Here is a 17,022-nt window from a genome sequence, read left to right as displayed (position 1 = left end):
CATAGTTTCACTATGAGGATGTAATGGATATTCACATGCATTTAGGTCTTTAACTGAGAGAGTTGATCCCGAACTTTCCTACCTGTTAGAATCACCTGGAAAGTTTTTAAAGTCCAGATGCCTAGGTCACAACCTAAACACACCAGATCTCAGCCTTTGAGGGTAGTGTTTGGTTGGAACCACCGCCCATGCTTGCACAAGCTGGTAAACCCCTTCTGCTCTCCTTCTCTCAACCCCACCCATACAAAGAAAACTCTGGCCTAGCATATCATCACTCTTCCATGTTTCCAGCAATTCACCTGAGAGTGCCAGTCCAGAGGATCAGGTTTTGAGCAGACAGGGATACAATCCCAGCTCTATGGGACATATCATCCCTCCTCACCCAAGTTCTATAAAAACCTCCTTGCTCCTTTGAGACCAGTGATGAACCCGCTGGAGAGCTACCTCCTAATAAATCTGCCTTTATATTCTTGTTTGGGCTGAACTAGTTTATTGTGTCAGTAGAGAAAGGTATTAGGTAGGACCTAGGCACAGAGACTTTTGAGATTTCTGATGGTATAATAGAAGCCCGTTTGGGCACCTGTTGGTTGTATAGAGTGAATACCTGGTAAATAAATGCCAGCTCCTTACTACCACTGAGGTGGTAAGATATTCATAAGAAGAGATACATCAGGGTCCTAAGAAAGCCTGTGTATGGTGGATGCTCTGTAAATGTGCGCACAATGATGAGCAATCAGTAGGACTCAGGACTCCTGCTAGATAACAAACTTTCTAACTAACTCTCTCCCAGAAATCAGGCTTCACTACCTCCATTCTGAGACTTAACACTGTCTTTCTTATAACAAAGCACACAAAAACTATTGGGATAATAGTCCTGGGCTGTTGTAAATAGTTTCACAGTGGGGACAATTTTAGACTTGTAAATATAAGTTGTGGACATTAATCAGCACTTTCCCTCTTCATAAAAAAAGCATCCTTGATCTGTAATTTCCATTCCATTCTCAGGCCACAACAATGGATGGAGTTGCCCTCAGCACTGAGGTTGTCTACAAAAACGGCCAAGATTACAGGTTTGCTTGCTACACCCGGGGCAGAGCCTGCCGCAGCTATCGAGTGCGATTCTTATGCGGAAAACCTGGTAAGCAAGCAGATCCTGGCTCCTTATTGGGTTAGAAATGCAACTGAGCTCTGATCCCTAACCTGGCTTCTATGCACTATGAAATGGGATGGCTGGGTTAGCCCTGTTGAATATCAAAGTGTCCCAATCTCACCCACTGAGTGCAAAAGCAGCCAGATGGTCCCAGGCATTGGAAGCAGATAGCCAATCTCTGGCCTGTCTTAAGCCTTTCTAGAAGGGGTGGGCATGGTCTAAGAATGCAGTGTGCTGATGGACAGGACTGACACAGACTCTCTGCCTCTTCCAGTGCTGTTGTTTCAAACCCAGTTCCCCAGGCAGTGCTCATTAGAAAGGACTGGAAATGGCTGGTTTGTTCTGGAATCAGCATCTCCAGAAAGCAATCATTAGGGATGGACTTGGGGGTGGGACTTACGGCTACTGTAAATAATAGTGGAGAGGGACTATATTGGTTTTACATCTTGGGTAAAGTGGGTGTGGTGAGGCAGCACACTGAACACCAGCTTAGAAGTCAGTGGAAAATTCCTCTGCCCAGAGCTAATGAATGGGTCTTTTTTTGGTTGGGTTTTTGTTGACTTCAAAAACCTGTAAGTACTGAGACTGGGATGAGAGAGAGTCTGGTGATTTGGGTTTTGGAAGGGCACACCTGGCATTTACCGATTTCCAGAGGGGAGGGGAAGAGGTGGGCAGCCACATGTTTGTTGAAGGCAAAGAGGCTGTATCTCAGTTCTTCCTGTTTTGGGTTACAGTGAGGCCCAAGCTCACAGTTAGCATCGACACCAACGTAAACAGCACCATCCTGAGTCTGATGGACAATGTGCGGTCATGGAGGCCTGGAGACACCCTGGTCGTCGCCAGCACTGACTACTCGATGTACCAGGCAGAAGAGTTCCGGGTGCTCCCCTGCAAAGCTTGCAGCTCTACACAGGTCAAGGTGGCAGGTAGGCATCTCCTCACCTCAGGCTGCAGGTATCTGAATGCTGGTAGACCTCAAGTAAAAGTTCTGAATCTGTGAGCTATTCTCAGAGTCCTACAAACCAAAGAAAATGCTGAGATCCTCACTGCAAGCATTGGTTCTTTAGTGATGCATCTATACACTGTCCAGGCAGGCAGCCTAACTGATAGCCGAAATAAATTCACTTAAGAAGAAACATTCATGGGTTTGGAAGCTTCAGTTCATGATTTGTTAGCTCTGTTGTTTAGGGCAAGAACTAGTGATGGAGGAAGTTGCTTATCTCATGGCATCCCGGAAACAAAGAAAGGAAGATGTTGGAGTCCCAGCATCCTCTTCAAGGACATCTTCCCAGTGATCTAACTTCTTCCCACTAGACCTTACCCCTAATAGCATCACAGGCTCATGGCAAAGCTTTAACTCAGGAGCCTTTGGGGGACACTCTCATATAGCACAAGGCTTAAGCCTTTCTAGGCCAAGCCTAGCTTCAATCTAGAAGATGGGCTCAGAATGGCTCCATCCTATTCTCAGACTTCCCCAGACACATTCTTCTCATGACAGAGGACAGAATACAGAGGACAGAGGCGGGAAATTCCTATAGAGGAGAGGGGAGAATGGGGGACTTCTAAGGTCTGGGCTTAGAACTGGCTCACGATGGACATGCTAGCTCGTCTCTAGAAGTCTAGAACTTGGGAGACCAGAGAGAGAGAATGACCTAGAATTTGGGACTCGCCTGGGATACATAGTGAGTACCAGACAAACCCAGGCTTCAGGATAACACCTTACTTTAAAAAAAAAGAAATAAAGAAAGAGAAAGAACGGAAGAAAGAAAGAAAGAAAGGAAGGAAGGAAGGAAGAAAGGAAGAGAGGGAAAAAAAGAAAACAAAATGAACTCAGAAAAATTAAACTAAACAGTCACAGTCTGCTGGCCCAAACAGAGGTCAGCATAGAGTGCATCCCATAGTCAAGGTCAATATGAGCTATCAGAGAAGCCTATTTTTCTCCCTGAGATTGAGAGGACAGAGATTGAATGTTTGTTTAAAAATGAGTTAGTCGACCTCAATGCTTTAAATCTCTTCTGTCCATAGCTTTTGAGTTTTCATTTTTCATCTCCTGAATCTTCACTTATATGCCCTATATTTTATGTTTTGTGATATTACCAGAACCACGGATTCTAAGAGAGCAAAAAAGACTGTCTTAGTCAACATTATATTACTATGAAGAGACACTATGACCACAATTCTTATAAAGGAAAACATTTAATTGGGGTTAGCTTACAGTCTAGAGATTTAGTTCATTATTATAATGGTAGGCAGCATGGTGGGATGAAGTCATACATGGTGCTGGAGAAGTAGCTGAGAGTTTTACATCTGGATTGTCAGGCAGCAGGAAGAGAAGAAAGCACTGGGCCTGGCCTGGGCATTTAAAATCCCAAAGCCTACTAATAAACTTCCTCCAACAAGGCCACACCTCCTATTCCTTCTCAAGTGGTTCCACTCCCTAAAGACAAAACATTCAAAAATATGAGCCTAGGGGGCCATTCCTATTCAAACTACCAGACACCTTATACATAATGTAGGTCCATTGCTCCTGGAAATTATGTATGTATATCTTTCTTTGGGTTGTAAGCAACAGAATCCAACTTGACTTTCTGAAACAAGAAAGGAATCAACGGGCAGGCCATTCAGTGTCAGAGAAACAAGTTAGATACTGAAGAACAAAGCTGCAAAGGACTCGGTGCAGGGCAGCTTTGAGGACCTTGGCAGCAGGGAGCAGTGAGTAACATCTCTAGGCATTCCTGTCTCTAGCAAGCATACAGAGTCTCTGAGACACCATGCTGCATAGCCACTGTCCAGGGACATGGGATATGGCTAAGCTTCTCTGAGAGGTCAGGACTTTACCAGTAATCCTTAGACTGCCTCAAGTCAATAAAGGGTCATTTTTAAAAACCAGAGTGACCTGCCGGAAGGAAAGAGACTCACTACTGGATGGATGTTCAGATTATCAAATGCTACTGCCTGGGGAAGTAGCCCAATCTTGATGAGAAGACTGGGCACTGAGAAAGGCATAGACAGTATATTTCAATTGTCTAGTGTTTTAGAAATAAACCTTGAGAAACTAAAACTCAAAACAATCTCTTTTGGCTGGTTAGGAAGTACTTGAGGAAGAATTCAAGAAGCCTCATTTGAGTGAAGTGAGAAACAGTTAGAGTTCCACCTCCTAAATTTGTTCTTAGAGGAAATGGCCCTGTGTGTCAGATGACTGAGATGGTGCACAGCTGGAATCCCAAGGCACCAATTCTTGGATTAGAGTCTGCCAAACACATAGTTTTAGTGAGATGCTAGTTTGGGAGTATGGCTAGAGAAAGAAGGAGGTAGCAGTGGACAGGTCAAGTCTAGAAGTCTACAAGGTAAGAGATTTCATTACAATGATAATGTTTGAACCCTTACAGTCTTCAGGAAAAGCTTTGGGGCATCTTATAAGTAAGTCCAGATCAATCTGACACCCAAAGGAAAGAAATGAAGTGGAAAAAAGGGATAGGGCTGGAGAGATGGCTCAGCCGTTAAGAGCAATGACTGCTCTTCCAAAGTTCCTGAGTTCAAATCCCAGCAACCACATGGTGGCTTACAACCATCCGTAATGAGATCTGACGCCCTCTTCTGGTGTGTCTGAAGACAGCTACAGTGTACTTACATATAATAATAAATAAATCTTTTAAAAAAAAGAAAAAGAAAAAAGGGATAATCTGGAGAATAAAAGTTTAAGTAACAAAGCATGAAAACAAAGGTCTGCATGAATGGTGGACATAAGCCGTAAAGGTTATCTCTGAGCTTTCTGGCAGCCAGATAAGAAAAACTTATCTGTATTCAAGAAAGGGAAGGAGATAGACTTAGAAGATCACTCTTCTTTTATCCCTGAGCTTGAGGAATTCACCTCATTCATCATCCATGGGGCATGGCATGGCAACATAAACTTGACACTATGCTAAGATTCTGGATAGGGGTTATTTGTGCTTTGAATCCCAATGTTAGAAGGGAATGAGGTGCTGGACATAATCTATAAACACATTGTGTGAAAGGCATCTTTGGCTTTGTGTTGTTTGGCAGAGGTAAAAAAAGAGGATTCAAGTAACTATGTCCCCATTTGTAGAGATAAGATCTCACTAACTTAGCTCAGGATAGTCCTAACTCACAATCCTGCCTCTATCTCCCAAATGCTAGGACCAAAAGCCTGTGTCACCACACCTACCTTGATGCAGTTACTATTGATGTCAGCTACAATAATTCTTTTTATTCTTCTTATTTATGTGTATGTTTAGTGTTCATAGGTGTATGCATGCTCACATGTGTTTGGGCATATGTTGGGTGATGTGCACGCATGTATATGGTAGCTCAGGTTTCATATTGGAGTAGTCTCTCAACTGAACTCAGAGCTCCCTAGTGCGGCTATTCTGACTAGCTAGCTTGTTCCAGGGATCCCTAGTTTCCATCTTCTGAGCCATGGACTTATAGGCGGGCTTTTACACCCAAGCAGCATTTGCATAGGTTCTGGGAACTGAACTCAGAGTCTTCATATTTGTGTAACAGGTGCTATGGAGCTGTCTCCACAGCGCTGGCAGCAATAATTTAGCATCTAACCCTCAGTATGAAAAGGCTAGAAGAAGCATGACTGAGTACTGGTGGTTGGACCCTGTATGCTTCAGTTTGCCATTTCTGCCATTTAGAACCTGCAGGCACATGGCATTGTGGAAGAAAAAGCAACCCCTATCATCGTTATTAAGTAAAACTCGAGTCTGTGGCAGCCTGCAGTAATCTTCTGGAGATCTGACCAGCTAGGTGTGGTCCAGGTGTGGGAGTCACATCTGTGAATGATGGGTCAGCACTTTCCTCCCCTGGGGATGGGGAGGTACCCTAGGATCTGTGAGGACAGAGAGAGAGAGAGAGTGGAACATTTTATCATCCATACACCCAGAAGTTCCTGAGCACGGAACATGTGCCAGGCAATGCATCGGGTGCCATGGTGAGCAAGACGGACAATGTTCTCTGCCCTAAGGGAAGCTGCCTCCCAGCAGGGAGAATGGCATCCATCAGAGTCATTACAGTTAAAATAAGACTCCATCCACAATAATTATAAAAGAGATGTGTAAGGACCTGGGCAGAGGGAGGAGGGATTCCACTCTGTTGGAGTGGGCATGGTGCTTTCCCTGAGGCATGATTAGGTGGGAAGCTGGGAGAAGATGACAGAGTGGCTGGGAAAGAGACGTATTGCTAGAAGGGAAGGCATGTGGGCACATCACCTGAGCAGGCATGGTCAGCCATGAGGAGGACAGGTAGGCTACCGTGGAGACAATGAGAGCACCTAGGATCATAGAAGGAAGAGGAGGCCGCAGGACAACCAGGGACTCTGTTTGAGTACACAGGAAGCTACTGAACTCCATGGGTCTGTTGGATGCTCCTAGCAAGGAAGGATTTCCCATGTCTGCATCTGTAGGAGGAGTATGAGTGGAGACAATGTTAGACATCCTTCATGATACCCTCAAGTCCCTTTACCTTTGAAGGATTCTCCTCCAGCCCCACACCCAGCCTCCCACTACCTATTAAGAGTACCTCTAAACTCTGCTCAGGAGTTTTGCATCCCCATGGAAACAGTTCCTCCTGGTGAGGAGTGTCACAGAAGTGTCAGCTGCGGATGATTACGCATGCACAGCTGTCTGTCCATCTGTCTGTCCTGAGAAGACACCCATTGCTCCTCTTCCCAAAGTCCATTCTCTGCTTTCCATTGCCCACTAACACAGAGTGAGGACTCCTCCCGTTCATCCCTTTGTGTACCTGAATTCTTCTCCTACATGCTGCATTCTTTCAGGCTCAGCTCCTCAGTCTGGCTGCAGAGAGGGAGGCATACATTCTTCTCTGATCCTCCTCTCTCATAATCCCTATTTCCAGTCAGCCACCCTCTTTGCATTTTAAGGTTTTGTTGGTGAGAAACAGATGGGGGTGACAATGTGCTGGAGATACATGACTCACCTAAAAAAAGTTTTTCAGAGTTTTGCCAGCCTCAGTGTGATTCCTAGCACTTCTTCATGTTGCCATGACACTTGAAGTCTCCCCTTGGTTATTTTGTCACCCTCTTCTCTTTGTCACCATCTCACTTTGCCTTATAAATACTTCCACCCTTTAACTACTATGACCACTACTTAGAATGAGCACCATTTCCCGTGATAGTCTCAGTACTATACAGGTCTGCCTGTCCCATCTTTGTAAGGCCTCACTATCTGGGAGTTCCTGTTTTATATATGAAGCCAATAAAGAAACTGAGGCTGTAGAAATCAAATACCTAAGTCCATGATTTCCAAAGTGGTAGCCACCAGCCACATAGAGCTGCTTCAACTTAATGGAAGTTAAATAAAATTTCACCCCGTTCCTTACAGTAGACAGATTTTAAGTGTTCGAAAGCCACGCGGGCTTAGTGGCTACCATGTGGAACAGCACGGAATCTGTTGTCACAGGATGTCCTTGTGGGTGGTGTAGTGTAGACCAAGCAAGCCGGTATCTTTCAAACCCCCAGCTGTCCAGCTGCAAACTTATGTATGCTACATTGTCTTCCACAAAAGTTCATAATCTTAGTATCTCCATCTGAAATGGTCATAGGAGTCCTAGGCTATTCTTGTCCCTTTGGACTAGTCCTAGCCCCTGATGGTATGAGAAGAACAATCCAGTCACCATCTTCCCCTGACATCCTGAATTCTAATCTATAAGTACCTGTTGTGTCTGTCTCCCAGAGAATGTGTTTGTGGTTTATTCTTCTCTTGCTCTTAGGGTGTCTGGTTCTCTGCTTGTCCTGTGGATGTTCAAAGAGTATGATATTCGGGTGCCTATGGATGAACTCAGAAAATACCAATATTTAGAGCCTCCCTATGCCCCAGGTCCCCTCCCCCTTTCCTAGTAGGCCCAAGTCATTTGAGACAGTTCTGACCTGGTCAGCCTGCACATGAGTGCTGTGAAAAGGTGGGGAGTAGGGGTGCGGGAGATGGAGAGTTGTGGGAGAACCCCACACTCAGGAAAGGGTGAAAGAAATCAGGCACAGCACTTCCCTGGGATTGCCATTGGGAGTGGCCTGTGAAAGGGACAAGGAAAGATAACTGCTTGCACTGTGGCCAGGAGCAGTGTTGTAAAGGTTCTGATAAGGAGTCTTGGAGCAGGGGAGGTGGCTGGGACTGCAGAATCCTGCATTTCTCAGTGGGACCTGCATTTCCTTAGTCCATGGGAATCTGCTGCACACAAGCCTTCCATCTCCCTGAAGTCACTGGTGCCCTGCTTCCCCTGTGAAACCAGCTGTCCTTTAGTTCCTGTCACTGGTGAAGCTCTGGAGACAAAAGCCCTGACAGCTGCAAATGTCATTTCTGTCCCTCTGGCCTCCAACCATGTGCCTAGGGCTGTTTGAGCACATTGTATGAACTAACTAACTTGTTGATCTAGCTACTTTTTGGGATGTGAGCTATTTTTTATCTCTGCTTCATAGATGAAGGGCCCAAGGTTCAGGGAGTTTAAACCATGGACTCCAAGACTCTATTGCAAACTGAGTCATACAGTCTGGCTCAGAGCCATATGGAGAATGGCTTTCCTCATAGAGGCAAGCAGGTGGATGGGAACTCGAGGTGACAAAGGCCCTCAGAAGGCAATCCCAGCCAGCCTGGAGGGACATGAAGAGATGAGACCACCAGGAGCCAGGGCGTCTGATCTATCCACCTTGGCCTATTAAAGATGGGTATCAGTACCACCTGTTGCTTATAGTACCACCTGTTCCCAAAACAAGTCTAGCTTTCTGGGAACATATGGAAAGCCAGCTCAATGTTGTACCTCGCGGCATGTTCATCACTTGCCTTCAAGGGCAGTAGCAGTCCATTCTCCCTCTGTACCCCTGATACAAACCCAAGCTGTCTTGCTTGATTGAGAAATCCTTTGAGAGTTTCCTGGGGCATTGTCAGGAACACTGGCCTTTGGAGTTTCCACTAGGAAAGAATAGCTCTGGACCTAGCATGACTGGAGGACTGGGACCCAGAAGACCAGGATCCCAGAAGCTCTTGAGGACAGACACCCAGCTTTGTAAGAAGACCCAGTTCTCTGCATATTGAGCTGGAGTGGCTTAGGAGAGCAGATGTTCTCCTGACAAAGAAAAGAGAGAAGGAAGATATAACAGACAGAGGTAGATATGTAAAAGCCCCCACTGGCAAGATGCATGTGAGGACTCTGTAGAATCTGCAGACTACTGTGCAAGTGCAGAAGGAAGGATAGAAATCAGTCAGATAGACTTCTTCCTTCCAGGAAGCTCTGAGCCAGTTAGAGAGGATCAACAGGCACTCTGGAACAAAGATGGTAGGAGTTTGAGGCCCTATGACCTAAAACTGCAAGAGCTAGAATAGAAGGAACAGTGAGAGGGTAGCTCTTCAGTCCTTGAAGAGGGGTCACAGTGGCACACTCCTGTGGTCATCAAAAAAAAAAAAAAAAGGACACAGAGATATAGTGATCTGCTCAGCCCTTGAATCAAAAGCTAGCAGATCAAAAGCAGGATGATAAAAGATCCTCCATGACCAAGGCGTCATAATTAGAGATGATCAGCATCAACTTCTAGAATGTTTCTTTCTGAATCTGAGTCTCTTTTCTTTTCATCCATCAGACATGCTTCATGTTGCCTCTGAATGGCCCTCCAAAAGCAGTGTCCCTCAGAGGCCAGGCACACCACTTTTGAGGACAGGCTTTGCCCTTTAGAGGGTAGGCCCTGTGGTTAGCTTGCTTGTGAACCAACAGAACCAACAGGCAGGGAGAGCAACAGGGATAGAAGCAGAGGCTTCCACATGAATGGCCATAGGACCTTAAAGCAGTAAAGATGACACATAGCCCATGACCCAAACCAAAAGCCACAGTGGGTTCAGGGAGGAAGAACCCCAGCATTCTGTAGTTAACTTGTTTCCAATGATCTTCTCTAGTATGTTAGACCAGTGTGGAACTGTTTGAAGGTGGTAGAAGCTAGTGGAAGTTTTAAGTTCATTAGGGATAAGTCCTAGAAGCAGACTGTGGGATACTGGTCTCCTTGCCCTGTTTCATTCCTGGACACAAAGTAAATGGACTTCCTCTGCCATATGCAACCACCATGATATGCTGTGTCACCATTGGCCAAAGAAACATAGGCAATGGGTATCAAAACCTCTGAAACTATGAACGGAGATAAGCGTTTCTCCTTTATAAATGTATTTATCCCAGGTATTAGAGTAACAGAAAGCTGACTGACACTACGCCTGAGACTCTTAAGGACTCTGTGGTAGGCTGAATCTATGTTGTGATCCTTAGTTCCTGTGAACATTGCCTCACATGACAGAAAGAGTTTACAATGATGACCAGATTAAAGTTCTGGAAATGGAAGTGTCCTGGATTATATGGGTGGGTCCAATATAATTACAAAGGTACCAGAGTAGAAGGATTATGGAAGATTAGCGAAGAGAAAGTAAAGGAATGACAAAAGCAGAGGGAGCAATGGAAAAATGCAAGATGGGGGTCTCAAGCCAAGGAATACAGGTGGCCACTGGAATCTGAAAGTGCCCAGGAACAGAGTCTATGTGGTACTTTCTCAAGCAAGCAACCATGCCAACACCTTGACTCACCCCACAAAATTAATTTCAGACATCTAACCTCCAGGATCATAAAAAATAAACCTGTGGTAATCTGTCTCAGCTGCAACAGAAAACACATACCATTCACTTGCCTGGGGTTGTTTTCTCAGCTTTAGTATGCACCAATGTCACATTGCTTCAAAGAAACCACTATCTCACTGAGTCTGCAGAATTCTAAAACCATAGGCTTCTTTAGCAATACTGTCAGCTCCCAGGATGTGTGCTTGGTGATGGGGAGGGAGGGCAAGGGTCAACTCTTCCTGTGGATGAGAAAGCAGAGGAAGGCCGTTGTGGTGGGTATTGCTAATTTTAACTGTGGCCTTCACACGTGGGCACTAGTGGTATCTCAGGGTTGAGGCAAGCGCCTCCTTGATCAAGTCAAGGCCAGAGTGAAAGCCAAGTGTGTAGGTGTTGTGGTTCGGGCTGTTAGTCCACATGGGAGAGTTGTTCTTTGTAACTGCATCCTCGAATGAAAGAGAAAGTATCCACAAGCCCTGTCAGCCATCTTAGTGACGAGCCTGTCTTTAGCTGTGTTTTCTGCACAGATGGAGAAGAGATGGGAGGTAACACGAAGGGAATTTGGCTAGAGAGGGGTGAGGTTGTGGGAGGAAGAAATGGACAGAACACAGGGTCAAGGATTCAGCCACACAGAACAAGGACCAGAGTCAGTGTGGGAGGGTATTTGGTTTGCTAGATTTTTCTCAAGGATAGCAAGGCTGGGGGACTTTGAGGGCAGAGAACATAAGAAATGCAGATGAGGGACGAGATGGCTGAACTGGAAAGGACTGCCAGCTGGAGGCGATGCCTTCTGAATGTGCCACAGGACGGGCCTAGGATCCATGGCCTCAGAGAGTGCCTCGGCTAAGAGATGCAGGATGAAGTTAGCACAGGTCAGGGTGCAAGTTCTTTCCCATTGCTCCTTTTGGTACCACAGGGGTGTGTGTGCAAGGCCAGGCTCTAGACACAGGAATGCCAGCCTGTTCTTTCTCCTCAGGGCTGCTGAGAGCAAAGCATGGGCTGGCCCTGCTTGGAGCAGGGTTCTGAAAGAAGGCTTGTTTTATCCTAAGAATTACAGCTAGAAACCCACCCAATACAGTGCAAGCTCTGAGGAGTCATCTGGAGACAGGGTTTCTCTCTGTTTCTGTCTCTGTGTCTCTGTGTCTGTGTCTGTCTCTCTCTCGCTCTTTCTCTCTCTCTCTCTCTCTCTCTCTCTCTCTCTCTCTCTCTGTGTGTGTGTGTGTGTGTGTGTGTTTCTCTCTGTCTCTCTCGCTGCTCTGCCATCTCTCTCTACACTGTGGCTTTCCTCTGCTGGGTGAGGTTGGCCCACCAGAGAGACAACCCAAAGGTTACAACACCTGGCACTTCTATGTCCATCCTGTGGCCACGCCTCCCTGTAGGGAATGGGGAAGCACAGCTCCTCTGGGAAGCCCTGTGTGAGATGACTCATGGGAGAGTCTAGCTCTGAAAATCAGAAGCAGAGTGTATATTATGGACAAGTAGCCACACCTACCATGGCCTTAAGAGCTAAGCACAAGTAGGTAGGAACTGTGGCTCCACTCCTAGGCATGTGACTACATCTACCAGAGTTTTGCTCTTCCGTGTCATGGGAGCAAGGGCCATGGGGCCCAAGATGAACAAGGGCCTGGTGAAGGGCAAGCTACAGCTGTAGGAGTACTGGATGGGAACACAGTGAGCACTCTTCACCATCCTTCTGCTTCTCTGTCCCTCTTGTGTCCTAGGGAAGCCACAGTACCTACATATTGGGGAGGAGATTGATGGTGTAGACATGCGGGCTGAGGTCGGACTCCTGACTCGGAACATTGTGGTGATGGGGGAAATGGAGGACAGATGCTACCCCTACACCAATCACATCTGTGACTTCTTTGACTTCGATACCTTTGGGGGCCACATCAAGGTAGGAATGTACCTGGCTAAGGCTCATGGCCCTCCAGGAGGGTACTCGAAGTTCTAGCTGTGGACAGAGACTCATGGGAGGGGAAGGGTGGGTGGAGCAGTGGGTAGGAAAAGAAGTTCACTCTTCTTTACCAATCATGGGCTTTTCACATGGGTCACATATCAGATATTTATCTTAAGTCCATGGGAAAGCACAAATGTTTTAGAATTCATAACAGTAAGAAAATTACAGTTACAAAGTAGCAATGAAAATAATGTTATGATGGGCAATCACCACAATATGGGGACCTGTATTAAAGGGTCAGAGTATTAGGAAGGTTGAGAACTGCTGGTCTAGTTACAGGTAGCAGCAGGTCTCTCAATGCTATACAGAGCAATCCTAGTTCACCAGCGCTCCTAGTAGTTCCTCAAAAAGGAACTTTGTCTATCTTCGTTCAAAATGTCTTTATCAGTCCTGGTAAATAATCCAATAAACACAGGCATCCTCCATGTTCCTCCATGTTTTTCACATGGTTATTGGCTTCAGTGCTAACAGCATCAGCGTGAATTTTGTATAAAAAAAAAAAATCTCTTGAGGCTAAAATTGTGTGCTGTAAGTGTAATTCTTTTTAATAATGAGGATAATGTCCATAATATATACTCTGCTTCTGATTTTTCAGAGCAACAAGAGAAAGAGACAAAGAGGTTGATGGAGGGAAACAGAGTTTACAATGGGAGCTCTACTGATCTTTTAGGCAGGGAGAACCTTGTGGTACAGATCTACATTTCAGGAATTCTAGTCTCCAGTCCATAGTCTGTGGGTCCTTTCTGTCCATTGTCACCACTGAAGGTACCTGAGAGCATAGTGAGATCCAGAGGAAATAGCCATCCTCTGTCACACAAGCTACTGCAGCCCCTCCCAATCTTGAGGATAGTTCCAAGTTCCCATGACCCTCTTGCCCATGAAGCCCAAGTTAGGCTCATAATCATTCTCAATACTACTCTCCAGGCATTGCTACTGGACCAGCATTCCAGTGGGTACCTGAATCTAGGAGAAATGGTCATTGTGTCACCAACTCCTCTGACCCTGGTCCCTTTAGACTGTGTGTGTTCTGCTGAGCTCCTGGAATGCAGGCATCACCTGCCCAAGCAGCTTCCCTGAGCACATCCAGGAGCAGCCCTGTGCTGTGACCATCTGCCACTCACATACATATCCCCAGAGCAGAGGCTCATGGTCTCTCCAGCGCCAGCACCCCTTCTTTCCCCAGAAGAAGATTTCGCACAGTGAACAATAAGAGTCCTCCACTCTCCAGCACTCCCAGGGCATGTTTTATGTTATCCCTAACCCCTAAGCACTTTAGGATTATCCCTTCCTCATAGTTGGCTATGGAGGTGGTAAAGGAAGATCAAAGCAAGCCTACTGTCCTGGGCATTTTCCAATCCAAACAGTCTGTTATCCTGCAGCATCCTGCAATGACTTGCTGGACTCCCTTAGTGTAAGAAGAACCAGGCATTCTCAGCCATGTACATAGAGCCTCTTGGATTGATTGAGTAACCAGGATGTACTCAGTAAAACCCAGTGACAAAGTACTAGGAAGGTAATACCTCTGTCCTCTGGGAATGCAGGTCAGCTAGCACGGTGAGGGAGGGGAAAGATCAGGGGCTTCCTTGGGGCTCTTTTGACTTTCACTTTCCTGTTGCAGTTTGCTCTGGGGTTTAAAGCAGCCCACTTGGAGGGCGTGGAGCTGAAGTACATGGGGCAGCAGCTGGTAGGCCAGTACCCAATTCACTTCCACCTGGCTGGAGATTTGGATGAACAGGGAGGCTATGACCCCCCTACCTACATCAGGGACCTCTCCATTCATCACACATTCTCCCGCTGTGTCACTGTCCATGGCTCCAATGGTCTGTTGGTAAGTGCCTACTAGAAGTGTGTCTCACTTAGGCCATTCAGGGGAAGGGGGACCTCATGCTGTGCTTTCTCACTGTCTTTCAATGTGAATATGGACAAGTACTGAATCAGTCAAGTTTTCCATTTCTTTCCTGTGAGCCCCACAGACCACCTTGTTACCTTCAGTTTGCTTGGATAGAGGATGAGAGTGAAATAGTCCTGGCTGTATAATCCTAGCAACTCATCTTCAGAGCAGGGAGTCCAGGTCTTACTACAGAGCAGCTGGTATTGGGGAAGCTGAGTGGACATCTGGGACACCCATCAAGACAGCATGGGGAGCCGATACCTCAGTGAGATACAGTCTTCCAGAACTGGCATGGAGCCATCTCCAGGGGTCTGTGTTATCTCAGCGAGGTGGGGGAGTCAAGAGACTGTGGTGGGAAAGGGAAGACAGTGAGCTGAGACACCCATTCCACCTCCTAGATCTGACCTGGGACAATTAGATATGTTGATAGTCCCCACAATAGAGTCAGACCCTTAGAGCAGAACCCTGGACAACTTCATCCAAGAAGAAGATCTGTGCAACACTATTACCAAAGACTTCCTCCTACCCAGTTCTGGGGAATGCCAATTGCCAAATTGGGAAGGAGCATCTCTTAGCTCCCTTGTCATCTGGCTACCACATGGTTGAGGTGTCTGTTCCAACCTTAATCTAGTGTCCATTCAGGTACCTACCACCAATCAATTCTGAACAGTGTTTGCTGGCCAAGCTATCCAGATAGATCTGGAGGCACAGTCTTGTTGCAGCCTTTCCAAGGTGGAACCAAATTGCATGGCTTGCCATCGAGATGGTCCAGGTCTCCGGTTCTCTGAGCCAAGCAGGCAGCAGCCGGGCCATATCCCAGACAGACCGGCAGCTTTACGGATTGGCTTTGAATGCTCTTGGAATGTGCAGTTGTACGCCTTCCAGAATGCCGCTGCCATGGGAGCTGGCCTTCGACACTGCTTGCTTTTCTTTGCTGCCTGAGTTGACAGGTTTACCAGTGGGTGACTATGTTTTTTTTGGGGGGGGGGCAAGGGAGGAGGACAGTTAACAGAACCAAAAGAATCCATATAGAGACAAACATGCTATTATGCTTTAGAGTGCAGAAGACACAGTGGTGTGTGTGTGTGTGTGTGTGTGTGTGTGTGTGTGTGTGTGTTATAAGTCTTTTGCTAACACAATCCCTGGTCAGAAGTGGGTAGATCCCAGACAAACATCTCCCCAGGACACTAGAAAGAAGGGCTCCTAGCTGTATGGAGCTGAAAGGAGCCTCAGTACCTTGCTCTACCCAGCAGGTCCTGAAGTGTCCCAGGAGGCCATCTCTCACATCTCTTCCCTCTCTTCCTCCCATGTCCTTGGGAGCCAGATTCCCTTGTCCCCTGCTTCAGGCAGCATCTCCATCCTCATTTATTTTTTTATTTTTAAAAAGCTTGTTTTATCTGCATGAATCTTCATATTGAATGCTATGTGTGTATACCATGTGCCTGCCAGGCACCCACAGAAGTCAGATCCCTGGAACCGGAGTTAGGGCTGGTTGTGTGCTATGATGTGGGTAGTAGGAACCAAACCTGAGTCCTCTGCAAGATCACCAAGTGCCTTTAACCACTGAGCCACCTCGGCAGCCCCTTATAGTTCAAAGTTAAACCAAATCACTCTGACCAAAAATAACTAATTAAATAAATAAATAAATGTGCAATGCACACAAAAACAAACAAAACCCACCAAGATCTTCAATGTCTGCTTTCCTTTGAATTTCAGGGACAGCTTTCAGTAATGTGACTCTAAAATGCTACGGAGTTCAGGAAACTATTGTTCCCTCGGTTCATGGTTCATGCATCTCTTTGCCCTTTCTCTGTGTCAGTGTTGTACTCAGCAGAAACTCAAAAGTCACCAGCACAGAGTTGCAGGAATGGATGAAAATGTCCTGGACCTCAGTTTCCTCCAGTGAAAATGCTGATAGAGTCAACTACAAAGGGTGGTTAGGAGGATGAACCCAGATAGCACGAGTGACATGCTTCAAGGGGACGTTAAATAGCAGCAGCCCTGTGTGCCCCAGTGTCTCTATGTGGTCTGTGAAAACACCTCTGCTTCCGGGAGATAGCAACATATGCTTCCACCAAAAAGCGGGGCCAGTGTAGTTGGCTGCTCTTGGCCTCCCTGCCACTTTGAAAAGTCCCAATGCATGCTCACATAGGAAGGGTCTTCAGCAGAAACCAATCACATTGATGGACCTGTTAGCAATGCCAGCCCTCCTCTGGTCACAGGACCCCGTTCTCACATTGCTTCTGCAGCTCGCTAAATCCCTGTTCTTAATCCATGGAGTGAAGCTGTAGGAATGTTTTCTGTGATAGTGGCATCGTTGAGGATGTCCTTCTGGCAATACAGCAGAGCATCCGGGCTCCCTAGCAGGTGCTGAGAGGAAGCCTGACTTCAGGAGGCTCTG

The 17,022-nt window shown here is 46.4% G+C and overlaps 1 protein-coding gene across 3 annotated transcripts in view; it reads left to right on the top strand.

Annotated features, from left to right (window-relative positions):
* The window catches only part of Cemip (cell migration inducing hyaluronidase 1), a 157,755-nt gene that overhangs the window by 104,628 nt on the left and 36,105 nt on the right, over nt 1-17,022 (top strand). For all 3 annotated transcript variants that reach the window (XM_031387227.1, XM_031387226.1, XM_031387228.1), the window contains exons 10-13: nt 1,006-1,138; nt 1,885-2,076; nt 12,492-12,667; nt 14,349-14,558. In XM_031387227.1, the coding sequence (XP_031243087.1) occupies nt 1,006-1,138; nt 1,885-2,076; nt 12,492-12,667; nt 14,349-14,558 (711 nt within the window). The remainder of the gene's footprint in view (nt 1-1,005; nt 1,139-1,884; nt 2,077-12,491; nt 12,668-14,348; nt 14,559-17,022) is intronic.

The sequence above is a fragment of the Mastomys coucha genome, unplaced genomic scaffold, assembly GCF_008632895.1.
Source record: "Mastomys coucha isolate ucsf_1 unplaced genomic scaffold, UCSF_Mcou_1 pScaffold21, whole genome shotgun sequence".
Classification (NCBI taxonomy): Eukaryota; Metazoa; Chordata; class Mammalia; order Rodentia; family Muridae; genus Mastomys; species Mastomys coucha.
This window is presented reverse-complemented; position numbering and strand designations above follow the sequence as displayed.